The 27,977-nt window shown below is 37.9% G+C and overlaps 1 protein-coding gene across 1 annotated transcript in view; it reads right to left on the bottom strand.

Annotated features, from left to right (window-relative positions):
- Positions 1-27,977, bottom strand: part of PMS1 (PMS1 homolog 1, mismatch repair system component) — a 142,090-nt gene that overhangs the window by 53,685 nt on the left and 60,428 nt on the right. The window contains 1 exon segment of the mRNA XM_037850172.1: positions 11,118-11,234. Within this exon segment, the coding sequence (XP_037706100.1) occupies positions 11,118-11,234 (117 nt within the window).

The raw sequence follows: 27,977 nt of genomic DNA, 5'->3' as shown, positions 1-27,977 counted from the left end.
CATGCCCATCCATTTACATTATTGCCTTTCAGGCTACAACAGCAGGGTTGAGTATTTGTGATAGAGACTATATGGCCTGCAAAGTAAAATATTCATTATCTGACACTTTACAGAAAAAGTTTGCTGATCCCTAATCTAGAATCACCAAATATCAATTTTCAGGGGGGCTGGCTAGGCTGTTTAGGATCTAATAAATGCATATACCCCTCCATTATTCTAAAATTACCTGTCATACAAGTAGGGAGGGAGTCAAATGTGCTCATTAAATGAGCTCTTTGCATTCTCACTGTGTGACCCAATCACCCAGTACCGCTAGCAGGCTTATTCTTTGAAATAAACTTGTATTATTACTGCTAAAATCAACCTGAAATCTACGTGGAGAGAGGGATGACATGGAAATATCATGGTAAACATAAGACACAGGGTGGGACCCAGGTTGGACAAATGAAGGCTCCGGACTGGCAGAAAACAGGGCAGCACCTTTCGCACAACTCTCCAGGAACTGCTAATCTCACACCATTTTTGGTCTAGTTAGCAATGAAGCCAGGGCCAATCACAACACCAAAACCTGCAACAAAGCCAAACTGGGAAACTCCCCCAAAAAACTACTACAGCAGTTGTGCAACTGGGACCACCATCCATAATTTGGGAGAGCCTTCTTATGTGGGGTACCTGTAGATAAGAAGGGGACCCTTAATGTTATAAGAAGAGGTATACAAAGATTCTCCACTTCCAAGGAGAATGGCCTATGATCTGCCATCTCAGTCCAGACAAGGGACCTTGGTGGCCAAGTTTTACAACTTGAAGGTATGTAGTGGGGATAGAAGTGGAGTAAGAAGGGGTACCATTAGCAGTTGGCAAACAACTTGAGACAGCTTTTGGCCAGCAATACGAAGGAGCTCAAAGAACTCTGATATAGGACAACTCTCCTTTTTCAACCATACAAGCGCAGCAAGTATTATGGGCGGCTGGTGACAACACAAATACAATACCCAGCTAGATATACAGTGCAAGTACAGAAGAAAGATTCGGTTAGACCATCACTCTCACTGGAGAGACGACTCCAAATGTAATTATCATACTGGCAGCCCATGGCACTGGAACCATTCACCAACATAAGCTTTCCAAATTTCCCTATTCACCCAAACAGGAACAATAATGCGAAGGTGGAGCAAAAGTTTGGGTATCCATGATAGACTCTCATCAGCCATTAAATTAAATTATATCAAGAGAAAATATAAACTTGGTGTGCAAGAATAGATCACGCAACACATCTCAATACAGATAAGATTCCCAAGTGAAGGACTGGCTCATTTGATAGTTCCATCCACACATGGAACCACAGCTAATCAAGGTCAGTATCAGTGCTTTTAATATGTAAATATATGCCTGGGTATCACTTGGATATCTTGGTAAAATGCAGATTCTGATTTGGTAGATCTGGGATGGGGCCTGAGTCTTCATTTCTAACACACTTCCAGGTGATGCCAATGTTGCTAGTCTTAAGTCCAAACTGACAGCTATACTCTCTAGAGCACGATCCCAATATATCAAGTCTGTATCTCCTGTAACAAGCTGTCTGGACTACCAGTAGATGATCAAGTCCCATGAAGCTACAGGGGACCGGGACTCAGCAGGAATTCAGACAGTACTCTTACCATTCCAAGTAAATCACCAGTCAAAGGTGGCACTGGGGTCAAAGCATTAAGATAGCTCCAAACAAATGGACCAAAGTCAAATCATGGCTATGCTCCAGGCATTAGAGCTGGACACTGTGCTAGTTTGAATCTATTCTGTACCCCACAAAAGCCATGTTCTTTTACTCTAATCTTGTGGGGGCAGACTTACTGTGGGTAGGACCTTTTGATTAGATTATTTCCATGGAGATGTGACCCCACCCATTCAAGTTAGGTCTTAATAAGTTTACTTGGTGTTCTACTTTGCTAATGCTGCCAGAATGCAAAACACCAGAAATGGACTAGCTTTTATAAAGGGGTTTATTTGGTTACACAGTTACAGTCTTAAGGCCATAAAGTATCCAAGATAATGCATCAACAATTGGGTACCTTCACTGGAGGATGGCTAATAGCATCTGGAAAACCTCTGTTAGCTGAGAAGGCACGTGGCTGGCGTCTCCTCCAAGTTCTGGTTTCAAAATGGCTTTCTCCCAGGACGTTCCTCTCTAGGCCACAGTTCCTCTTCAAAATGTCACTCTTAGTTGTTCTTAGGGTATTTGTCCTCTCTTAGTTTCTCCGGAGCAAGAGTCTGCTTTCAACGGCCGTCTTCATACTGTCTCATCTGTAGCTACTCTCTCAGCTCCTGTACATTCTTTAAAGTATCCCTCTTGGCTGTAGCTCCTCTTCAAAATGTCACTCTCAGCTGCACTGCATTCCTTCTGTTTGTCAGCTCATTTATATGGCTCCAGTGATTTAATTTAGACCCACCCTGAATGGGTAGAGTAACACCTCCATGGAAATTATCCAATCAGAGTCATCACTCACAGTTGGGTGGGGCGCATCTCCACAGAAACACTCAAAGAATTACAATCTAATCAACACTGATACATCTGCCCACACAAGATTATGTCAAAGAAAATGGCGTCTGGGGGGACATAATACATTTAAACCAGCACACTTGGCATCCTCTATGAGAGGATAAAAGGTGAAGACATTTTGGAGACAGCTGTTGAAACCAGAACCAAGAGAGAAGCTAAGAGATGAAATCCAGAGTTTGCATGGAGAAGCTGAGAGAGGATCCCCAGATGCTTAGAGAGAAATGCCCTGGGAGAAACCTATAAGGATGCTCAGAAGCTGAAAACAATGCAACCCAGGAGCAAGAAACCAGCAGACGCCAGACACGTGCCTCTGCAGCTGACAGTGATGTTCCAGACGCCATCGGCCTTTCTTTAGTAAAGGTATCCTTTTGTTGATGCCTTAGTTTGGACACTTCTATGGCCTTAGAACTGTAAATTTGCAACCTAATAAATCCCCATTGAAAAAGTCAATCCTTTTCTGGTATATTATTCTGGCAGCTTTAGAAACCAGAACAGGCAATAAGGCTGGCATGACCTGTTGTTCCTCAGGCACAGAGAACCCTGTTCCAGTTTGCAAACGCTGCTGGAATGCAAAACATCAGAAATGGATTGGCTTTTAAAAAGGGGGTTTATTTAGTTACAAAGTTAAGGTCTTAAGGCCATACAGTGTGCAAGGTAAGGCATTGATAATAGGGTACCTTCACTGAAGGATGACCAATGGCATCCAGAAAACCTCTGGCTGGAATCTGCTTGATCCCAGGTTGCATTTCAAAATGGTGTTCTCCAAAATGTCTCTAGGCTTAACTTCTGGGGGCAAACTCTGGGCTAGACTCTCGAAAGCATCAGTAAAATTTTGCTTTCAACGGCTGTCTCCAAAATGTTTCTCTAAGCTGCACTATCTGGGCCTGCATGGCTCTTTTATATGGCTCCAGTGATTTAATTAAGACCCATGCTGAATGGGCGGGGCCACACCTCCATGGAAATGATCTAATCAAAGGTATTACTCACAGTTGGGTGGGTCACATCTCCAAGGAAACAACCTAATCCAAAGATTTCAACCTAGTCAACACTAAATATATCTGCCCCCACAAGACTGCATTAAAGAACATGGCTTTTTCTGAGGGACATAACATATCCAAATTGGCACAAACCCCAAGACTAATCATTAACTGAGCAAAAGCTCAAATCCAAGATTCTAAGAAAAAGATAATCAATAATGAAAATCAATAACAAAGAACTCAATACTACAAAGGGAATAGGAGGGGAGGCGGGGTAAGATGGCAGTATAGGGAGATATGGAATTCAGTTAGTCCCCTAGAGAAACTAGTAAATAGCCAGGAACAACTAGAAAATAGTCTGGAACAACTGACGGGGAGACATCTGAGACTAGACAACATTATACACCAGTCTGGAATGGGTGGAATGGCTGACATCACAGCACAGAACTGTAAGGAAAGCTCCTGAAAATTCGGACCTGGTGCCCCTCCCCCACCAGCACGACAGGCTGAGTTGCAAAACTTCACTGTGGGAAAAAGAAGCAGTCTCTCCCAGGAGCAAGGGAATATAGCTCAACCAAGCTCCAACTATGGTTTTAACTAACAAATCTGGGCTACTGAAAACATGCTACAAGCACAGATAAACCTGGAGTAAGCAGGAAAGGAATCGGAGGTTTATCCTGGCAGAGAGGAGGCAGGGCTGAAGGAAAAAAAAAACATAAATAAATAAAAACAGAGGCTTTTGGAGTCTGCTGAGCTCAGAATACCGGAAAAGGGCTTTGTCCCTAGAAAAGGGGCATACAAAACGAGGTACCAACTCCAGTTCTTGCCTAGTGATCTGGAGGGCTGAAGACTGGCTCTGAAAAAGGCACTTCTTGCTTTCTTCCTTTCCTTTTACTCTCATTCTAAGCAGTTCATTAGAGAAAGCCTCAGGCAGTTTCAGTTGGCAACACTGACCCAGGCAAGGGTGGAAGTAAGATAGAGAGAGTCAAAGGAAAAACTCAAGTGTAGGAGACAATTCTCTAAAAGGCTTATCTTCTCTAAGAAAGGAGGGGGGCGGGGCCCAGCTCAAGTGGCAGCCCTCCCTCAGAGAACTCAGCCCTCAGGGCCTAGGGTACGGGTGGGGTGGGGAGAAATAACCTAAGCTTGGCTTCTGACACCCTCAGTCCCTCGCTGGGACAGGGTTCGCTGAGAATTAAATACACCGCACCTCATTACACCAGTGGGGAGCTGCAAGCTGACAAGCGCCATCCACTGGGAAGGACAGAAAAAGCACAGAACCTAGAAGCCTCACAGGAAAGTCTGAAAATCTGCTGAGTCTCACCCTCAAGGGAGCCTGATACTGAATACAGACTCCTCCTGAGACCTGTCCTTGTCTGGTTTGGGAAAATATGATTGGGGTAATCAAGGAAACCAGATGCCTAGACAATAAAAAAAATTACAGATCTCACTAGAAAAAACGAAGATATGGCCCAGTCAAAGGAACAAGCTTACACTTATGCTGAGATACAGGAATTGAAACAACTAATTATTAATAAAACAAATCTCCTAAATCAATTCAAAACTTAAATCAACAAGTTGAAGGAAGATATGGCAAAAGAGATGAAAGACATAAAGAAGACATTGGGCTAACATAAGGAAGAACTCAAAAGTCTGAAAAAACAATTGGCAGAACTTATGGGAATGAACGGCACAAGAGAAGAGACGAAAAACATAACGGAGACATACAACAGGAGATTTGAAGAGGCAGAAGAACGGATTCATGAACTGGAGGACAGGACATCTAAAATCCTACACACAAAAGAAAAGACAGGGAAAAGAATGGAATATGAGCAGTATCTCAGGGACCTGAATGATAACATGAAATGCACAAATATACATGTCATGGGTGTCCCAGAAAGAGAAGAGAAGGGAAAAGGGGCAGAAACAAAATGGGAGAAATAATCATTGAAAATTTCCACCCGTTGTAAAAGATATAAAATTACAGATCCAAAAAGCACAGCATACCCCAAACAGAATAGATCCGAGTAGACCGACTCCAAGACACTTAATAATCAGATCATCAAATGCCAAAGAGAATTCTGAAAGCAGAAAGAGAAAAATGATCCATCACATACAAAGGAAGCTCGGTAAGACTATATGCAGATTTCTCAGTGGAAACCATGGAGGCGAGAAGGCAAAGGTCTGAAATACTGAAGATACTGAAAGAGAAAAACTGCCAACCAAGATTTCTATATCCAGCAAAACCGTGCTTCAAAAATGAGGGAGACTTAAAAATATTTTCAGACAAACAGATATTGAGAGAGCTTGTGAACAAGATACCTGTTCTACAAGAAATACTAAAGGGAGCACTACAGGCAAATAGGAAAAGACAGGAGAGAGAGGTGTGGACAAGAGTGTAGAAATGAAGTCTATCAGTAAGGGTAAAAAGAGAGAGCAAGAACAAAATAAAAATAAAATAAGATATGACATACAAAATCCAAAAGACAAAATGGTAGACAGTAGATGTTACGTTGAGTGAAATTAGCCAGAAACAAAAGGATGGATACCATATGGTCTCACTAATACGGACTAACATTGGTGAGTAAAATGTAAGAGTTGAGAACACAGGTTATCAGGAGATAGAAAAAGGTTAGAGCTCAGGCATTTGATGCTGAAGAAGTACAAAATGTTCAACAGGATTGACTGTATAGATCCAGAAATGGAATGGATAGCATAACAGTGTGTGATGTTAACACAATATTGTAAGTACTCTGAACAAAGATAAGTGTGAGTATGGTTGAAAGAGGAAGTAAGGGCAGGTGTGACACCAGATGGAAAGACAGAAGATAAAGACCAGGATTGTATGACTTAGTGAAACCTACAGTGGAAAATGATGGTAATTAAAAGTACAAACATAAGAATGTTTTTAAATGAGGAAGAACAAACGAATGTCAACATTACAAGGTGATGAAAATTGGATGGTACAGGGGAAAAAATGCAATCATTGCAAACTAGAGTTTATAGTTAATGGTAACATTGTAAGATGCTCCCATTAATTGTAATAAAAGCAATATACCAAAGCTAAATGTCTATAAAAGTGAGATATAAGAGAGTGACGTGAGATTCTTCGTGTTGGTGATTTTGTCTGACCTTTTCATTGCATTTTATTTTTATTTTTCTTCTATCTTTTGTATTTTTGTCTTCATTTTTTTTCTCCTTTTCCTCGTTTGTTGGGGAAGAGATGGAAATGTCCTCATATAGATTCTGGTGGTGAATGCATAATTATGTGATTATACTCGGAATCACTGATTATTTACTTAGGGTGGATTTTATGGTGTTTATTAAAAAATAAACAGAGGTAAACAAGTGCTGGAGAAAATGTGGAAAGAGGGATGTATCTATTCCCTGTTGGTGGGGAAGCAGAATGCACAGCCCAGCAGGAGGGCAGTGTGGCAGTTCCACAGGAAGCTAACTATGGGGTTGCCATAAGGTCCTGCAACCCCACTATTGGGTATATATATGGAAGAACTGAGAGCACAGATACAAGCGGGCATTGCACATTGGTGTTTATGGCAGCCATATTCATGACGTGCAATGAATGGAGGTGGCCTAAGGGTACATCAACTGATAAATGGAATGGTGAACAGCAGACTATACATACAATGGAATACCAAGCAGTGGCAGGAAGAAATGAAGTTGTGAGGTATGTACATGGGGTGAATGGACCTTGAGGACATCATGTTGAGTGAAATAAGCCAGGATCAAAAAGACAAACAATATAACACCTCACAAATATGGACTGACTGATGTGCAAACTCTGAGAATTGAATCTGACAGCAAAGGTTATCAGGGGAAGGCTTATGGTAAAGGTTCCTAGATTGTAAGCTCTTACAGCAGTCACATCTATTCATGAGTTGTAATGGTTATCTCTAAATTCTGAGATGCTGAGCTGGTCAGTCCCTGTAACTCCGGGTATCTGTCTGACACCTAAGACTCAGAGCCAGAGTTTGGCAGCTATGAATGTCAGCATTACCCCATATAGCAAATGCTGAAGAAGCTGAGAAAGATCAGATTTCAATTACAAGTATGAACGAAATGGACTTGATTAGCACTAAGGTAAACCAGACTAAAGGGAAAAGGATGATATTGACTGTGTTTTAAAATCTTAACTTCTGTGTGAGACCAAAGGAAGAGATGTTTATTTGGTGTAAAATCTAAACTTTCTGTAGCATGCTATATAATTTAACTTGTATGGTCAGTCTATTCAAACACCATAATTGCATGGAACCTAGAATGGGGGTGAGATCTGGTTGGCTTGTATAGGTTAGCGTGAAACCCTGATGCATCTCAGAGTAATTTGGGCCAAGAACAAAAAGTATTTGTAAAGCCCTCCTGAGGACCTAGGGGAAAATGTGGAAACATTAAACTTCCCCACTTGGGGAATCCCTGATATTCTCAGAAGCAATGGGGACTAACATTGTAGTAGGCCAAGTCCTCGATCTTGGTACTTGCACTTATGAAGCTTGTTGCTGTAAAAGAGCAGCTAAGACTACTTATAATGGTGCCTAAGTGTTATCCCCAGAGAACCTCTTTTGTTGCTCAGATGTGGCCTCTCTCTAAGACCACTCAGTTGGTAAACTCACTGCCCTCCCCCATACATGGGACATGACTCCCAGGGGTGTAAATCTCCCTGGCAACATGGGACATGACTCCTGGGGATGAACCTAGAACTGGCATCATGGGATTGAGCAAGTCTTCTTAACCAAAAGGGGGAAGCAAAATGAAGAAAAATAAAGTTTCAGTGGCTGAGAGACCTCAAGTGGAGTCAAGACATCATTCTGGAGGTTATTTTTATGTATTATATAGATATCCCCTTTTATTTTTTAGTGTATTAGAATACCTAGAAGGAAATACCTAAAACTGCTGTACTGCAAGCCAGTAGCCTTGATTCTTGAAGATGACTAAATAACCATATAGCTTAAACAGTGTGCCCATGTGAGTGTGAAAACCATGTGGCTTACACTCCCTTTATCCAGTGTATGGACAGATGAGTAGAAAAATGGGGACAAAAAGTAAATGAATAATAGGGAGGGGAGGGGAGGTATGGGATGTTTGGGGTCTCCTTTTTCATTTTTATTTTTTATTTTTTTGAGTAATGAATGTGTTCAAGGGCTGACTGTGGTTCTGAATGCACAACTATGTGATGATACTGTGAACAACTGATTGTACACTGTGGATGATTTTACGGTATGTGAATATAGCTCAATAAAATTGTGTTAAAATAAAAAAGAGAGGAGGGGAACCAGAAGCAGAAGAGAAATTTCAACAAACTACAGAAAAAATAAAGAGTAGAACAGAGAAACCAATTGCCCAGCAGAACTCAGGAGTGCCTTCAGGCTTAAAGTCAGCAGACAAGCAACAACAACAACAAAACAAAAGGACTAAGTTTCTATAAAGAAACTGAATAAGGAAAATAGTTCATGAACCAAAATTACAATTAATCTAACTTTGTGTTAGAGAGAAAAAAGACAGAAAACAAGAGGAAGAAATAGAATGGAGGGAAGAGAGGGAGATGGAATGAATTCCCTAAGAACCAGGGTGATATGTTTAAGTACAAGTATGCAGCCACCCCATTATGGCATTTGTAATTCCTCCAGCCTCTGACTAGATTGATTCCTCAAGCCTCAATGAGCCAAATGCACAGGTAATACTTCCCAATTAGGCTTTCTATTCATGGGAAACATAGTGATAACATGAGAGGCTTGGAGGAAAAAGACTGATAAATGAAACAACTGACTTCATGGGAAACAAAGAGAATTCAAGGAAGAAATAAGCTAAAACCTTAATATCTTCAAAGAGATTCAAGGTTTTGTAGCCATAAAACAACAATAACAAGTTATGAAAAGCAATAGAAATGATCTTGGAAATTAAACATAAAGCTTTCAAAAAAATTTCAACAGAAGAGTTGAAATATAAAACAAGAGAGATCTCTAAAACTTATAGGAAAAAAAAAAGATAGAAAACTGCAGGAAAAAAATCAATATAGAATTTCATTAAGAACAGAGAAATGAGCAAAGAGATGATGGATGGAAGTACATAACCCAGGGCTAAGAAAGAAATGAGTCTTCAGACTCAAAAGGGCCTAAACCAAGTGCTCAGTATAATGAACAAATTACTGATAAACAATATACACCTAGACACATCCTTGTAAAATTTAAGAACAAAAACGAAGGAAAGATCCTAAAGAACTTTCAGAGAGAAGAAAACATATTTCTTAAAAAAAAGAATTGGAATGTACTAATCTTCTCATCAGCAACAATGGATGCTCAATGATAATCAAACAATGTCTTCAATGTTCTGAGGAAAAAACATTTTTGATCTAGAATTCAAGCCTACCAAACTATCAACAAGTGAAGGTGCAAAATGAAGTCATTTTCAGATATGTCATGACAGAGAAAGTGTCCTTTTCTGTAGAAGTTACTTAAAGATGTACCACAGAAAAATGAGAATGAACACCGAGAAAGAAGAATGTAAGGGATACAAGAAATAGTACCCCAACTAGCATTCCTATGAAAAGAAACCCCAGGATGAGAGTTGTCAGAAGGCATAGAACACAACAATCCAAACAAAAAAAATAGGTGGGTTCTAAGAGCAATGACTTCAGAAAGAATGGGATGGGTTACCAGCTATAGCTAGAATAACCGAAAGAGCCGAATTTCATTGCTGACATGATGAACAAAGTTTCTTCACTTAAAAGAGAGAATGAGTAAAAGAAGAAAAACTTCCAGAAACTCCAGATAAAGCAAAAAACAATATAAAACAGTTCATATATAAAGCAAACAAAAACATGGCAAATTTTGAGCAACTGATGGGAGTACAAGAAAGTAAACTCCATTTAACTGGGACAGGAAGAACACTGTTATTTGTCTGGCAAAAGAGACATAATTCTGCATCCTTAGAAAATGTTAATTCTAGCACAATACTTGGCTCTGTAATAAAGATTATTTATAGTCATAATACATACTTCATATAAGTTTTCAACTTTTAGATTCTATCTTCAGACAAAAGATGGAAGACTTAAAAGTGGTTACATAATAAATGTTATTAAGCTTGATAACAGAAAAGTAGAACTGACAAGACTGAAAGAGGAAAGAGCAAGTAAAAGGAAGAGTGGGGATGTCAATAACCTCATCTAGTAATACAGAGTCAAAAAGAACTGTCTATAGCTGATAGATCAAGAAAAGGAATTTGAATAAATATTTAGGATTAGGATGAGAAAGGAAGAAAGCAAGCAAGCAAGCTTAATGCTCTCGCTTTCATAGTGAAAAGAAAATAGATGAGATTCTAAATTAAAAATCAATTAGAAAATAAGGCCGAATGTAAGCACAATACTTAAAATTAAAAAGAACAAAAGATAAAAAGGGAAGCTGGGCTGGGAGAGGAAGGTCAAATATAAGCTCTGCATGTATTTTATTTTTTACCCACTACACATATTTAATAAAAACGTTAAAAGAAAACAAAAACAAAAGCAAAGTCTTCCTTAAGGGAAATATTTTAACTGCTTCATTGGAAAATAAGAATTATTAAAAGACATTTTTGTTGTATACCTGAGATTCTTCAGAGTGGTACTGAAAAGGTTCCATATTGCCCATAATGGCAGTTCCCAAAACTGACAAGAGAGCCATCTTGTGATCTGATACTCTGCTTTTCTGCCAAATAACTGCCTAGGGAAAAAATGAGAGAAAACTTTTAATGAAATTTAGATTTACTAAACTCAAGTATTTGCAGTATGTATTGCTATATTTAGCATTCACCCCCAGCTTATACTTTCAATATCATTTAGAAGAGATCCATGACATAAATTCTGAAGAGACCAAACCTTGGTTCAGAATTCTGGTATCTGTGTATGTTGCAGTGTACAAATCTATTTCATTTTTCTTAGCCTTAGTTTTTTCCTCTCTACAAGATGACTAAGAATGTTCCTTTCTCAGAATTGCTGGAAGTTTTATTAAAAGACCTACTACAGACAAGCACTCAGACCAGTGCCTGGCACAAAACACTTTCATTAAAGAGTAATTCTCTCCCCTCCTCTAATCCTAAGACACTTCTTCAGCATATACTTAAAATTAAAATTTTCCTCCAGTAAGCTACTAAAACTATACCACAGAATTTATGTAAATAATCAGTCATAAAAATTTGGCAAAAAATATGCTTTTTAAAATTACCTTTGTAATTACCTTTTACATACAGAGAATTCACAAAAAGCTAACTGAACTTTACAGACATAAAAGCTTGGATTTTTTCATTGCATGTATGTAACAGGGTAGCTTAAGAGAATAATGATCAGGTTTGATATACTGCAATTTTTTCAGTTAGCCAGGTCCAACTATAATCAAATCCCTTAAGAAATCATCAGTAGAGATACAAACAATTCACTCATCCAACAAATATTCACTTAACACCTCCTAAATCCTGAGGAAAATGTGTAAAGGGCTTATGAGGGAACATCAACATCAACATTCAAGGGGCAAGCAGAAAAAAAGGAGTGGCCACAGAGGCTGGAAGAGGCTGTTGCAGGAGAGTGTGGTATACAGGATAAGAATGTTTTAAGAAGAAAGAAGTGGTCATATATGTCTAATGTCAAGAGATCAAGGTAAGAACAGAAACATGACCAGTGGATTTAGTAACTAGGAGTGTTAAGGGCAGTCCTACAGAAAGTAAACAGAGCCAGATTTCAGTCCCTTGAATAGTGACTACAGGAAGGATGTAAAAAAAAGGTAAACTTAGCTCTTTCAGAAAGGTTAACTGTGAAGTGCAAGCAGAGATAGGACAGTAATTGGGGACAAGTGTGGATCAAGAGAAGGTCTTAATATGATACACTTGAACAGGAGGCAATGAGAGAAAATGAGTATAGATACAAGCAGGTTTTCCGATTCATTGGCTTGAGGCTGAGAAAGTTTCCCTTTGTTCTCGTCTATCTTTTCTGAAATGGAGAGAGGTCATTTGTTGGAAGTGAAAAGACAGTGGTTTGAAGATTTAAGGACTGTGGAGAAGGTTTGACATAGCCCTTTTAGGATACTGACAAAAGAAATGGAATTTTCAGGTAGCATGAACAGCCTATTTAAAAAATGCTTCAACTGTGTATCTTTATATTGTTTACAAGAGCCCAGAAAAACAGTACCTGAATCAAAAAAGTTTTCGGTGAACCAAACAGGTAAAAAATAAATAAATAAATAAAATTCTGCTTCTGATTCCACATGTGTAAGGTAATACTTTTTTAATGCGATTTTATTGAGATATATTCCCACTCCTTCCAAAGTATATAATCAATGGCTCACAGTATCACCACAAAGTTGTGCATTCATCACCAAAATCAATTTTAGAATCTTTTCATTACTCCAAAGAAAGAAATAAAAAAGAAAACCCAAAACATCCCATACTCCATATCCCCTCTGATTACTGGCCCCTAGTATTAATGTGGCAATTTGTTACTGCTGATGAAAGAATATTAAGATATTACCATTAATTACAGTACATAGTTTGCAATAGGAACTTTTTCCCCACATAACACTCTATTGTCGACTCCTTGTCAATAATATCTTTGCACTGTTTTTTTTTATATATTTGTACTGTTAACCAGTCATCGTCCACCACAAGATTCACTGTTATACATTCCCATGTTTTAACCACCAGCTTTTCTTCTGATAACATACATGACTCTATGAACAACACCCACAATTCAGCACTGTTAACTATACTCACAATAATGTGCTACTGACACCTCTGTCTATTTCCACACAATTAAGTTCAACCTAGTTAAAAATTCTGCACATATTATACAATCATTCCCAATTCTTTAGTTTTAATCTACCGAACCCATATACTAGATTTTATGTCTATGAGTCTACATATAATTAGTTCATATTACAGAGATCATACAATATTTGTCCTTTTGTTTCTGACATTTCATTTAGCATGTCCTCAATGTTCATCCATGTTGTTGCATGCTTAGGGAGTTCATTCCATCTTACTGCTAAATAATATTCCATTGTATGGATATACCACATTTTATTTATCCATTCAACTGTTGATGGACACTTGGGTTGTTTCCATCTTTTGAAAACTGTGAATAATGCCACTATGAACATGGTGTGGAAGTGTCTGTCTGCATCCCTGCTTTTGGATATTCTGGGTATATAAGCGGCATTGCCAGGTCATAAAGCAACTCCATACTTAGTTTCCTTTTACACAGTGGTTGCACCATTTTACAATCCCACCAGCAATGAATAAATTTTCCTATTTCTCCACATCCTCTTCGACACTTGTCATTTCCTGTTTGTTTAATAGTGGCCATTCTAGTAGGTGTGAGATGGTATCTCCTTGTGGTTTGATTTGCATTTCCCTAACAGCTAGTGAAGCTAAGCCATCTTTGCATGTGCTTTTTAGCCATCTGAATTTTTTTTTTAATTCAGTTTTATTGAAATATATTCACAAACCATACAGTCATCCATGGTATACAATCAACTGTTCACAGTATGATCATATAGTTATGCGTTCATCACCACAATCTATTTCTGAACATTTTCCTTACATCAGAAAGAATCAGAATAAGAATAAAAAATAAAAGTGAAAAGAGAATACCCAAACCATCCCCCCATCCCACCCTATTTGTCATTTAGTTTTTACTCCCATTTTTCTACTATTTTTTTCCATTTTTTAACTTTGTTTATCAAAAAATTAAAAACAAACAGGCAAACAACAACCAAAAAAACCCCACAACATTTCAAACAAAGCAATGGATTAAGGAAAACAAATAACCTAAAATAACTACTTTGCTTCCAATATGTTCCTACCATACCCCAAGAAAATTAATAAACCATGTCCAAACAGAGGAGTAAGAAAAACAAATAATCTAAAATAACTACATTGCTTCCAACATGCTCCTACCATACCCCAAGAAAATTAACAACCCCTAAGAAAACAAAGGAATAAGAGAAAAAAAAAACCTAAAATAACTCTATTGCTTCCAACATGATCTTACTATATCCAAGAAAGTTTACAAACCATAATCATTCCTGAGCATTCCCATAACATTGAGATTACCCTCCATAGTTTATCTGTTCTTATTAGATTATCATTCCCCCTCCACTAATTGGTATCTCTAGGTCCCCTACATTCTACAATATAAAACATTGTACATTTTTCACAGAATTCACATTAGTGGTAACATACAATATCTCTCTTTTTGTGCCTGGCTTATTTTGCTCAGCATTATGTCTTTTTTTTTTTTTTTTTTAAATCTTCATTTTATTGAGATATATTCATATACCACGCAGTCATACAAAACAAATCGTACTTTCGATTGTTCACAGTACCATTACATAGTTGTACATTCATCACCCAAATCAATCCCTGACACCTTCATTAGCACACACACAAGAATAACAAGAATAATAATCAGAGTGAAAAAGAGCAATTGAAGTAAAAAAGAACACTGGGTACCTTTGTCTGTTTGTTTCCTTCCCCTATTTTTCTACTCATCCATCCATAAACTAGACAAAGTGGAGTGTGGTCCTTATGGCTTTCCCAATCCCATTGTCACCCCTCATAAGCTACATTTTTATACAACTGTCTTCGAGATTCATGGGTTCTGGGTTGTAGTTTGATAGTTTCAGGTATCCACCACCATCTACCCCAATTCTTTAGACCATAAAAAGGGTTGTCTAAAGTGTGCGTAAGAGTGCCCACCAGAGCGACCTCTCAGCTCCTTTTGGATTTTCTCTGCCATTGAAGCTTATTTCATTTCCTTTCAAATCCCCCTTTTGGTCAAGAAGATGTTCTCCGTCCCACGATGCCAGGTCTACATTCCTCCCCGGGAGTCATATTCCACGTTGCCAGGGAGATTCACTCCCCTGGGTGTCTGATCCCACGTAGGGGGGAGGGCAGTGATTTCACCTTTCAAGTTGGCTTAGCTAGAGAGACAGGGCCACATCTGAGCAACAAAGAGGCATTCGGCAGGAGGCTCTTAGGCACAACCATAGGGAGGCCTAGCCTCTCCTTTGCAGCAACCGTCTTCCTAAGGGTAAAACCTGTGGTAGAGGGCTCAACCCATCAAACCACCAGTCCCCCATGTCTGTGGTCATGTTAGCAACCATGGAGGTGGGGTAGGCGAACACGCCTGCATTCTCCACAGGCTCCTCAAGGGGGCACTGCATCTTTTTTTTTTCCTTTCGTTTTTTTTTGTTTTTTTTTTTTAACTTTCCCTTCTTTTTTAAATCAACTGTATGAAAAAAAAGTTAAAAAGAAAACAAACATACAATAAAAGAACATTTCAAAGAGACCATAACAAGGGAGTAAGAAAAAGACGACTAACCTAAGATAACTGCTTAACTTCCAATATGTTCCTACTTTACCCCAAGAATGTTACCTAATATAGCAACATTTCTGTGAACTTGCTCCTACTATATCCATCAGAAATTAACAGACCATAGTCATTCCTGGGCATCCCCAGAACGTTAAATAGCTTATCTGTTCTTCTTGGATTATTGTTCCCCCTTCCTTAATTGCTCTCTATTGCTAGTTCCCCTACATTCTACATTATAGGCCATTTGTTTTAAATTTTTCAAAGTTCACATTAGTGGTAGCATATAATATTTCTCTTTTTGTGCCTGGCTTATTTCGCTTAGCATTATGTCTTCAACGTTCATTCATGTTGTCATATGTTTCACGAGATCGTTCCTTCTTACTGCCGCGTAGTATTCCATCGTGTGTATATACCACATTTTATTTATCCACTCATCTGTTGAAGGACATTTGGGTTGTTTCCATCTTTTGGCAATTGTGAATAATGCTGCTATGAACATTGGCGTGCAGATATCTGTTCGTGTCACTGCTTTCCGATCTTCCGGGTATATACCGAGAGGTGCAATCGCTGGATCGAATGGTAACTCTATATCTAGTTTTCTAAGGAACTGCCAGACTGACTTCCAGAGTGGCTGAACCATTATACAGTCCCACCAACAGTGAATAAGAGTTCCAATTTCTCCACATCCCCTCCAGCATTTGTAGTTTCCTGTTTGTTTAATGGTAGCCATTCTAACCGGTGTTAGATGATATCTCATTGTGGTCTTAATTTGAATCTCTCTAATAGCTAGTGAAGCTGAACATTTTTTCATGTGTTTCTTGGCCATATGTATTTCCTCTTCAGAGAACTGTCTTTTCATATCTTTTGCCCATTTTATAATTGGGCCGACTGTACTATTGTTATTGAGTTGTAGGATTTCTTTATATATGCAAGATATCAGTCTTTTGCCAGATACATGGTTTCCAAAACTTTTTTCCCATTGAGTTGGCTGCCTCTTTACCTTTTTGAGAAATTCCTTTGAGGTGCAGAAACTTCTAAGCTTGAGGAGTTCCCATTTATCTATTTTCTCTTTTGTTGCTTGTGCTTTGGGTGTAAAGTCTAGGAAGTGGCCGCCTAATACAAGGTCTTGAAGATGTTTTCCTACATTATCTTCTAGGAGTTTAATGGTACTTTCTTTTATATTGAGATCTTTGGTCCATTTTGAGTTAATTTTTGTGTAGGGTGTGAGGTAGGGGTCCTCTTTCATTCTTTTGGATATGGATATCCAACTCTCCCAGCCCCATTTGTTGAAAAGACCATTAAGACTCAGTTCAGTGACTTTGGGGGCCTTATCAAAGATCAGTCGGCCATAGATCTGAGGGTCTGTCTCCGAATTCTCAATTCGATTCCATTGATCTATATGTCTATCTTTGTGCCAGTACCATGCTGTTTTGGCAACTGTGGCTTTATAATAAGCTTCAAAGTCAGGGAGTGTAAGTCCTCCCACTTCGTTTTTCTTCTTTAGAGTGTCTTTAGCAATTCGAGGCATCTTCCCTTTCCAAATAAATTTGATAACTAGCTTTTCCAAGTCTGCAAAGTAGGTTGTTGGAATTTTGATTGGGATTGCATTGAATCTGTAGATGAGTTTGGGTAGAATTGACATCTTAATGACATTTAGTCTTCCTATCCATGAACATGGAATATTTTTCCATCTTTTAAGGTCCCCTTCTATTTCTTTTAGTAGAGTTATGTAGTTTTCTTTGTATAGGTCTTTTACATCTTTGGATAAGTTTATTCCTAGGTACTTGATTTTTTTAGTTGCTATTGAAAACGGTATCTTTTTCTTGAGTGTCTCTTCAGTTTGTTCATTTCTAGCATATAGAAACATTACTGACTTATGCGCATTAACCTTGTATCCCGCTACTTTGCTAAATTTGTTTATTAGCTCTAGTAGCTGTATCGTCGATTTCACAGGGTTTTCTAGATATAAGATCATATCATCTGCAAACAATGACAGTTTTACTTCTTCTTTTCCAATTTGGACGCCTTTTATTTCTTTGTCTTGCCGGATTGCCCTGGCTAGCACTTCCAGCACAATGTTGAATAACAGTGGTGACAGCGGGCATCCTTGTCTTGTTCCTGATCTTAGAGGGAAGGCTTTCAGTCTCTCAACATTCAGTACTATGCTGGCTGTGGGTTTTTCATATATGCTCTTTATCATGTTGAGGAAGTTTCCTTCAATTCCTACCTTTTGAAGTGTTTTTATCAAAAAGGGATGTTGGATTTTGTCAAATGCTTTTTCAGCATTTATTGAGATGATCAATTGATTTTTCCATTTTGACTTGTTAATGTGTTGTAACACATTGATTGATTTTCTTATGTTGAACCATCCTTGCATGCCTGGAATAAACCCCACTTGGTCATGGTGTATGATTTTTTTAATGTGTCTTTGGATTCGATTTGCAAGTATTTTGTTGAGGATTTTTGCATCTATATTCATTAGGGAGATTGGCCGGTAGTTTCCCTTTTTTGTAACATCTTTGCCTGGTTTTGGTATTAGATTGATGTTAGCTTCATAAAATGAGTTAGGTAGTGTTCCATTTTCTTCAATGTTTTGAAAGAGTTTAAGTAAGATTGGTGTCAGTTCTTTCTGGAAAGTTTGGTAGAATTCCCCTGTGAAGCCATCTGGCCCTGGGCATTTATTTGTGGGAAGATTTTTGATGACTGATTGGATCTCTTTGCTTGTGATGGGTTGGTTGAGGTCTTCTATTTCTTCTCTGGTCAGTCTAGGTTGTTCATATGTTTCCAGGAAATTGTCCATTTCTTCTACATTATCCAGTTTGTTGCCATACAGTTGTTCATAATATCCTCTTATAATTTTTTTAATTTCTTCAGGATCTGCAGTTATGTCACCTTTTTCATTCATTATTTTGTTTATATGGGTCTTCTCTCTTTTTGATTTTGTCAGTCTAGCTAGGGGCTTGTCAATCTTGTTGATCTTCTCAAAGAACCAACTTTTGGTGATATTTATCCTCTCTATTGTTTTTTTGTTCTCTATGTCATTTATTTCTGCTTTAATCCTTGTTATTTCTTTTCTTGTACTTGGTTTAGGATTGGTTTGCTGTTCATTTTCTAGCTTCTTCAGTTGATCCATTAGTTCTTTGATTTTGGCTCTTTCTTCCTTTTTAATATATGCGTTTAGTGCTATAAATTTCCCCCTTAGCACTGCTTTTGCTGCATCCCATAGGTTTTGGTATGTTGTGTTCTCATTTTCATTCGTCTCTATATATTTAGCAATTTCTCTTGCTATTTCTTCTTTAACCCACTGATTGTTTAGGAGTGTGTTGTTTAACCTCCAGGTGTTTGTGAATTTTCTAAGTCTCTGATGGTTATTGACTTCTAATTGTATTCCATTGTGGTCAGAGAATGTGCTTTGAACAATTTCAATCTTTTTAAATTTATTGAGGCTTGTTTTATGTCCCAGCATATGATCTATTCTGGAGAAAGTTCCATGAGCACTAGAAAAGTATGTGTATCCTGGTGATTTGGGATGTAATGTCCTGTAGATGTCTGTTAAATCTAATTCATTTATCAGATTGTTTAGGTTTTCAATTTCCTTATTGGTCTTCTGTCTGGTTGATCTATCTATAGGAGAGAGTGATGTGTTGAAGTCTCCCACAATTATTGTGGAAACATCAATTGCTTCCTTTAGTTTTGCCAGTGTTTCTCTCATGTATTTTGTGGCACCTTGGTTGGGTGCATAGACATTTACGATTGTTATTTCTTCTTGCTGAATTGCCCCTTTTATTAGTACATAGTGGCCTTCTTTGTCTCTCAAAACATCCCTGCATTTGAAGTCTATTTTATCTGAGATTAATATTGCTACACCTGCTTTCTTTTGGCTGTAGCTTGCATGAAATAATTTTTACCATCCTTTCACTTTCAGTTTCTTTGTGTCCCTGTGTCTAAGATGAGTCTCTTGTATGCAACATATTGATGGTTCATTTTTTTTGATCCATTCTGCGAATCTATATCTTTTAATTGGGGAGTTTAATCCATTTACATTCAACGTTATAACCGTGAAGGCATTTCTTGAATCAGCCATCTTATCCTTTGGTTTATGTTTGTCATATTTTTCCCCTCTGTCTATTAATATCTTTTATTGTACCCATACCGAATCTTTTAGTACTGAACCTTTCTCCAAGTCTCTCTGTCCTTTCTTTCTTTCTCTGTCTGTAGGGCTCCCTTGAGTATCTCCAGTAGGGCAGGTCTCTTGTTAGCAAATTCTCTCAGCATTTGTTTGTCCGTGAAAAATTTAAGCTCTCCCTCAAATTTGAAGGAGAGCTTTGCTGGATAAAGTATTCTTGGCTGGAAATTTTTTTCACTCAGAATTTTAAATATATCGTGCCACTGCCTTCTCGCCTCCATGGTGGCTGCTGAGTAGTCACTACTTAGTCTTATGCTGTTTCCTTTGTATGTGGTGAATTGCTTTTCTCTCGCTGCTTTCAGAACTTGCTCCTTCTCTTCTGTGTTTGATAGTGTGATCAGTATATGTCTCGGAGTGGGTTTATTTGGATTTATTCTATTTGGAGTTCGCTGAGCATTTATGATTTGTGTATTTATGTTGTTTAGAAGATTTGGGAAGTTTTCCCCAACAATTTCTTTGAATACTCTTCCTATACCTTTACCCTTTTCTTCCCCTTCTGGGACACCAATGAGTCTTATATTCGGACGTTTCATATTATCTATCATATCCCTGAGGTCCATTTCGATTTTTTCAATTTTTTTCCCCATTCTTTCTTTTATGCTTTCATTTTCCATTCTGTTATCTTCGAGGTCACTGATTCGTTGTTCAACTTCCTCTAGTCTTGTACTATGAGTGTCCAGAATCTTTTTAATTTGGTCAACAGTTTCTTTAATTTCCATAAGATCATCCATTTTTTTATTTAGTCTTGCAATGTCTTCTTTATGCTCTTCTAGGGTCTTCTTGATTTCCTTTATCTCCCGTACTATGGTCTCATTGTTCATCTTTAGTTCTTTGAGTAGCTGCTCTAGGTGCTGTGTCTCTTCTGGTCTTTTGATTTGGGTGCTTGGGCTTGGGTTATCCATATCGTCTGGTTTTTTCATATGCTTTATAATTTTGTGTTGTTTTTGGCCTCGTGGCATTTGCTGAACTTGATAGGGTTCTTTTAGGATTTGTAGACCAATTGAAGTCCTTATCTCTAATTTATCAGATCTACAGCTTCATGGAGTACACTTTCTCTAACTAACCAGCAGGTGGCGTCCACGAGCCACCTGTTCTCCACAAGCCAGTTCTCCCCTGCTTTGCCTTTTTGGTGAGTGGGGGAGTGAGTCTTGTGGGGTCCAATTGGTGTACCAAGCTTGCGTGTGTAGTTGGTGTTGCCTGCCCTGTATATGGGGCGTGTTTCTGGGCTGTCAGGGAGGGGGGGGTGGCTCTAACAATCAAATCTCCCTGGTGATCCTAGAGTTTTAAAGCTGCTGCAATAGTCTAATCCTTCAGTTCAGTCCTGCCACAGTTTGTCTCTGCCACTGACCCACAAGTCCTTGGTATTGGCGTATGGCTCCTGAGACTTTCAAGTGGGCCCCTCTTCCAGGCCGTGCACCCCGGGTCCTCTGTTGAGGGATGACTGTGCTATGTCACAGGTGAGTACTGTCCCCCCAGGGCAGTTCTGGGCTGCTGGGCTGAGTAGGGAGGCTCCCAGTCTGCTGAAATGATGGCTGAATGGGGCTTTGTTAATTCACACTGCTCTACCTTCCCAACTCTGGGACAATCAGCTGAGGTTGCAGGGAAGGCTAATGTCCACGCCCAGTTTTGTGGTGTGTGCCTGATATTTGAAGCACTTCCGTCACACTGGGTTGTCTGTGGCAGTTCTGGGCTATGGGGCTGGCGATGGGCAGGAGTGTTTCCTGTCCACCAGGATGATGGCTGTGAGCGGACACCCTCCTTTTCTTGGGAAGTTGTGGTGTTTAGTGAATTTTCTCAGCCACTGGATTATTGCGTTTTGTCTCAGAGCTCTCCTAGTTCTGCTCTTTACTTGACCTGCCCAAATAGCAAGTCTTTGAAGCTTTCTGTATTGGGCTTCTTAGAGTAATTGTTTTAGAAAAAGAAAAAAGGATTAAAAAAACAAAACAAAACAAAACAACAACAACAAAAAAAACGGGCCCTCCTCAGAGATTTAATGGGTTATTGAAATGCTAAGAGACAAAGCAACCAGGGCCATTAAGGAAAGGTCCACAGGGCAGAGAGATCAGCTTTTCTTCGGGATTTGCATATGCGCCTCAGGGCCCTTCCCCTTTCTATGTTCACCAGAACTCCAAAAATCCTCCGCTTTTATTTTGGAGTTTTTCGTGTTGTTTTTTTTCTATGCCTGTCTCCTCTCTGCTGGGCTGGCTGCTTTCAGATTCTCTGGTGTCTGGTCTCAGTCTATCTATGGTTGGAGTTTGGATCAGTAGAATGAGTTTCCGATAAGGGCTGCCACTGCAGTTCTCCCTTCTCCTTCCCGGAGCTGACAGCCCCTCCTCCCCCGGGACTGAGCCTGGCAGGGAGGGGCGCGGGTCGCCTGGCCGCAAAAACTTACAGATTTCGCTGATCTCAGCAGTTCCACGTTTTCATGAGTGTTGTATGAAGTATGTCCAAAGTCAGATGGCTCTGTGGTGTCCAGTCCACGCAGTTCCTGGCTTTCTACCTACTTTCCTGGAGGAGTAACTAAAACATACAGCTCACCAGTCTGCCATCTTGCCCCGCCTCAGCCATCTGTATTTCTTCTTTGGAAAAATGTCTATTCATGTCTTTTGCCCGTTTTTCAATTGGGTTGTTTGTCTTTTTATTGTTGAGTTGTAAGATTTCTTTATATATTCTGGATATCAACCCTTTATCAAGTATGTAATTTCCAAATAGTTTCTCCCATTGAGTCAGCTGCCTTTTCACCCTTTTGATAAAGTACTTTGAAGCACAGAAGTATTCAATTTTGAGGAGGTCCCATCCATTTTTTCTTTCGTTGCTTGTGCTTTGGGTATAAGGTCTAAGAAACTACTGCCTATAACTAGATCTTCAAGATGATTCCCTACATTTTCTTCTAGGAGTTTTATGGTAGTGGTTCTTATACTTTGGTCTCTGACCCATTTTAAATTGATTTTTGTATTGTACGTGAGATAGGGGTCCTCTTTCATTCTTTTCTATGTGGATATCCAGTTCTCCCAACTCCATTTACTGAAGAGACTGTTCTGTCTTGGTTGAGTGGACTTGGGAGCCTTGTCAAAAATCAATTGACTATAGATTCAAGGGTCTATTTCTGAACTCTCAATTCAATTCCATTGATCCATATGTCCATCTTTATGCCAGTACCATGCTGTTTTGATCACTGTGGCTTTATAATATGCTTTAAAATCAGGAAGAATGAATCCTCCCACTTCATTCTTCTTTTTTCAAGATGTTTTTGGCTATTCAAGGCCCCTTATTCAAATAAATGTGATAATTAGCTTTTCCATTTCTGCAAAGTAGTCTGTTGGAATTTTGATTGATATTGCACTGCATCTGTAGATCAGTCAGGGTAGAACTGACATCTTAAAAATATTTGGCCTTCCAATCCATGAACATGGAATGTCTTTCTATTTATTTAGGTCTTCTTTGATTTCTTTCAGTAACGCTTTGTAGTTTTCTGTGTACAAGTCCTTTACATCCTTGGTTAAGTTTATTCCTAGATATCTGATTATTTTAGTTGCCACTGTAAGTGGAATTTTTTCTTGATTACCTCCTTGGATAGCTCATTGCTAGTGTATAGAAACACCAGTGATTTTTGCACGTTGATTTTGTATCCCAACAATTTGCTAAACTTGTTTATTAGCTGTAGTAGCTTTGTTTTTTTTTTTTTTTTTTCCAGGACATTCTAGATATAGGATCATGTAATCCGCAAACATTTAAAGTTTTACTTCTTCCTTTTTGATGTGGATGCCATTTATTCATTTATTTAATTTGTTTGTTTGTTTGTTTGCCTAATTGCTCTAGCTAGAACTTCTACCACAATGTTGAATAGCAGTAATGACAGTGGGCATTCTTGCCTTTTTCCCAATCTTAGAGGGAAAGCTTTCAATCTCTCACCATTGAGTATATTAGCTGTGAATCTTCATATACACCCTTTATCAAGTTGAAGAAGTTGCCTTCTATTCCTACCTTTTGAAGTGTTTTTATCAAGAAAGGATGCTGAATTTTGTCAAATGCCTGTTCTGTATCAACCAAGATGAACATGTGGTTTTCCCTTTTCGATCTGTTAATGTAGTGTATTAGATTAATTGATTTTCTTGTGTCAAACCAGCCTTGCGTACCTGGAAAAAAACCTACTTGGCCATGGTGCATAATTCTTTTAATGTGCTGTTGGAGTCAACTTGTAAGTATTTTGTTAAGGAGTTTTGATTCTATATTCATTAGAGAGATTGGTCTGTAGTTTTCTTTTCTTTTAGTACCTTTATCAGGTTTTGGTATTAGGGTGATGCTGGCTTCACGGTATAAGTTAAGTAGTGTTCCCTCTTCTCCAATTTTTTGGAAGAGTCTGAACAGGACTGGTGCCAATTCTTTTTGGAATACTTGGTAAAATTCGCCTGTAAAGCCATCTGGTCCTGGGCTTTTGATTGTTGGGAGGTTTTGATGACTGATTCAATCTCTTTACTTGTGATTGGTTTGTTGAGGTCTTCTATTTCTTCTCAAGTCAGTGTAGGCTGTGTGTTTCTAGGAATTTGTCCAATTCATCTAAGTTGTTTAGTTTGTCGGCATACAGTTGTTCACAGTATCCTCTTATGATCTATTTTATTTCTTCAGAGTTTGTAGTAACAACACCCCTCTCATTTATGATTTTATTTATTTGCATCTGCTTTTTGTCTCAGCCAGTCTAGCTAAGGGTTTGTTGATTTTACTGATCTTCTCAAAGAACCAACTTTTGGTTTTACTGATTCTCACTATTGATTTTTTGTCTTTATTTCCACTCTAATCTTTGTTGTTTCCTTCTGCTTGCTTTGGGATTAGTTTGTTGTTCTTTCTCTAGTTTCCCCAGTTGTTGTGTTAGGCCTTTGGTTTCAGCTCTTTCTTCATTTTTAATGTAGGTGTTTAGGGCTATAAATTTCTCTCTCAGCACTACCTTTACTGCATCCCGTAAGTTTTGATATGTTGTGCTCTTGTTTTCATTCATCTCAAGATATTTACTGATCTCTCTAACAATGTCTTCTATGACCCACTGATTGTTTTAAGAGTGTGTTGTTCAGCCTCCATATATTTGTGAAATTTCCAATTCTTCGATTGCCCAGTTTCACTCCATTATGATCAGAGAAAGTGCTTTGTATTATTCCAGTCTTTTTCAATTTATTAAGCCCTGTTTTGTGCCCCAGCATGTGGTCAATCCTGTAGAATGCTCCTTGAGAAGAATGTATATTCTGCTGTTTTGTAGTACAATGTTCTATATGTCTGTTAAGCCTAGTTCATTTATTATATTATTTAGGGTCTCTGTTTCCATATTGATCCTCTCTCTAGATGGTCTATCTGGGAAGAGTGGCGTGTTGAAGCTTTCCATTATTATTGTAGAGACATCTATTATTCCATTCAGTTTTGCCAGTTTGCCTCATGTACTTTGAGGCACCTTGACTAGGGGCATAAATATTTACGATTGTTATTTCTTATTGGTGAATTGCCCCTTTTATTAATGTAGAGTGGTCTTCTTTGTTTCTTATAACATTTTTGCATTTAAAGTCTATTTTGTCTGATATTAGTATAGCTACCCCAGCTCTTTTTGTTTGTTTGTTTGTTTTTTCTTTTTTTGGTTACAGCTTGCATGGAGTATCTTTTTCCATCCTTTAACTTTCAGCCTATCTGCATATAGTATCTCAAATGAGCCTCTTGTAAACAGCATATAGAAGGATCATATTGTTTTATCCATTCTGCCAATCTCTGTGTCCTTTGATTGGAGAGTTTAATCCATTAATATTCAATGTTATTACTGTAAAGACTGTACTTACTTCAACCATTTTATCCTTTGGCTTTTATTTGTCAGACCTATTTTTTTTTTTTTTTTTTTTTTTTTAAATCTCTCAAGGTTACACTTTTTAGCTACTTTGACAATCAATGAAATTGGCACACTTTTGGATGGGTCCCAGGAGAAACCACAGTTGTCTTTGTAAAGTCGAAAAAATGCAGAGGTCTGTCTATTACTCAAAGAGAAAGAGATTAGACCAAAGGATTCTAGCCAAAGGAACTCCTTAACAATAACTGGAAACCTATGCAGGTAAGAAGTACTGATGATATTATATGTATAATAAAATAAAAGGTCAGGTAAATAGATTTATGTTTCTCTCTAATTGGTGTTAGGGGACAGTTACATGCTCTTCTGGACAAAGATGACAATAATCACTGAGCATGCTTACTGATCTGGGTAAACCACTTTGTTTTTAGAAGGCGAAAAACTAAATTCCTTGAGGAAAGAGAGATGGTATAACTGCTACTCAATAAGACAAACTACCCAATCCCTAATGTAACAGAAAGACCTTTTGCCTATTATGAGGGTTTTATCAATACTACTCAGTTTTTGTTTATGAAGAACTTACTACTTGCTGAGCACTACTGTCCTAGGAACAATTTAATTTTCACAGCTACCATTTCAGGTAGGTATTATTCTCTCATCTTACTTATGAGGAAACTGGAGTTTGAAGAGATCGATTTACCCAAAGAAAGATACAGTAGATCATGGAACCATGATTAATACCCAAATATTTTTTATTCCAAACCACTCACCCTTCACTTTGCCAAGATCCATCTCCACAAAGGTATCAAAGATAGCAATAAATCAGAACCAATTCCAGATCCTATAGGTATTTTAAAAAGTAAAGTATCTCTGACTAAGAAAGGCATTAAGTGATCCCACAGTATGATGATTATCCACCATGGTCAAGTAATATTGCTATATAATCTCCAACTAATTTGAAGGTATTAATGAATTCTCAAAACAAAAGTATTTTTAACCTATTCATTTAAAGAGAAATAAAAAATTTGTCTTTAGAAGAAAAAGGGCAAGCTTTGATTACAGTTTGTTAATTTTCTTGGGGTATGGTAGGAACATGTTGGGAGCAATGTAGTTATTTTAGATCATTTGTTTTTCTTATTCCTTTGTTTAAATATCATTTATTAATTTTCCTGGGGTATGGAAGGAACATGTTGGAAGCAAAGTAGTTATTTTAGGTTATTTGTTTTTCTTAATCCTTTGCTTTGTTTTGTTTGAAATGCTGTGGGTTTTTTTGTTGTTTGTTTTAATTTTTCGATAAATAAAGTTAAAAAATTAAAAAAAAAGAAAAAGAAAAAGAAAAAGGACAAGGAATAAGATTGGGATCCCCAAATCAAAGATACCATATGAGAATACTAAAGATTCAAAATGACTGGGCACTACTATCTTAGCATCCTAAAGTCAGAATATTTCTGAGAATGCAGTTGTTAGTATCAACTCTAATATAATTGTGCACATCCTTATACCTAAGGATTTCTAAATTCCCAATAACTTTTATTCATTAATAATCATGTCACTGCAAATGTGTAGTAATTAGTCCAAAAATGCACAGCAAAATAGCAGAGTGAGAAAAAATTTAGGTATTGTTCTGTCCTAAGTTTCAACATTTATGTATCTATTGTTTGAAAGTTACCTGTATTAGAAAAAGGATAAAAGGACATAGAGTCAAAGTACAAAAATAAATTGCAAGCAATTAAAATATTAAGCTATAGGTATTCATCTCTGAACAAAAATATGTTTTGGTAACTACATTTATACTTAAAGGAGAATAAATTAGAATATTTAAAATAGGAATTGCTTTAGGAAACATGGGATGTTCAGTCCCAACAATATTTTTTTAATCCTTTAATTTCACTACACATTATAATGGATACTTTGGCTAAATTAAATTTTTGGAGCAACTCATTTTGAATTTATTCAACAAATATTTACTAAGATCTACTTGATACCAGATTCCATGCTAAAAACTGGTTATACCAAGATAAAAGACCATGGTTCTGGCTCTCAAGGAGCTAAAAATATAACAGGAAAACGAATGTTAAAATAATTGTAATAGATTATGAAAA

This window comes from Choloepus didactylus, chromosome 9 (assembly GCF_015220235.1).
Source record: "Choloepus didactylus isolate mChoDid1 chromosome 9, mChoDid1.pri, whole genome shotgun sequence".
In the NCBI taxonomy this organism is placed as follows: domain Eukaryota; kingdom Metazoa; phylum Chordata; class Mammalia; order Pilosa; family Megalonychidae; genus Choloepus; species Choloepus didactylus.
Note: the sequence above shows the minus strand (reverse complement) of the source record. Positions and strands in the feature narration are given on the sequence as shown.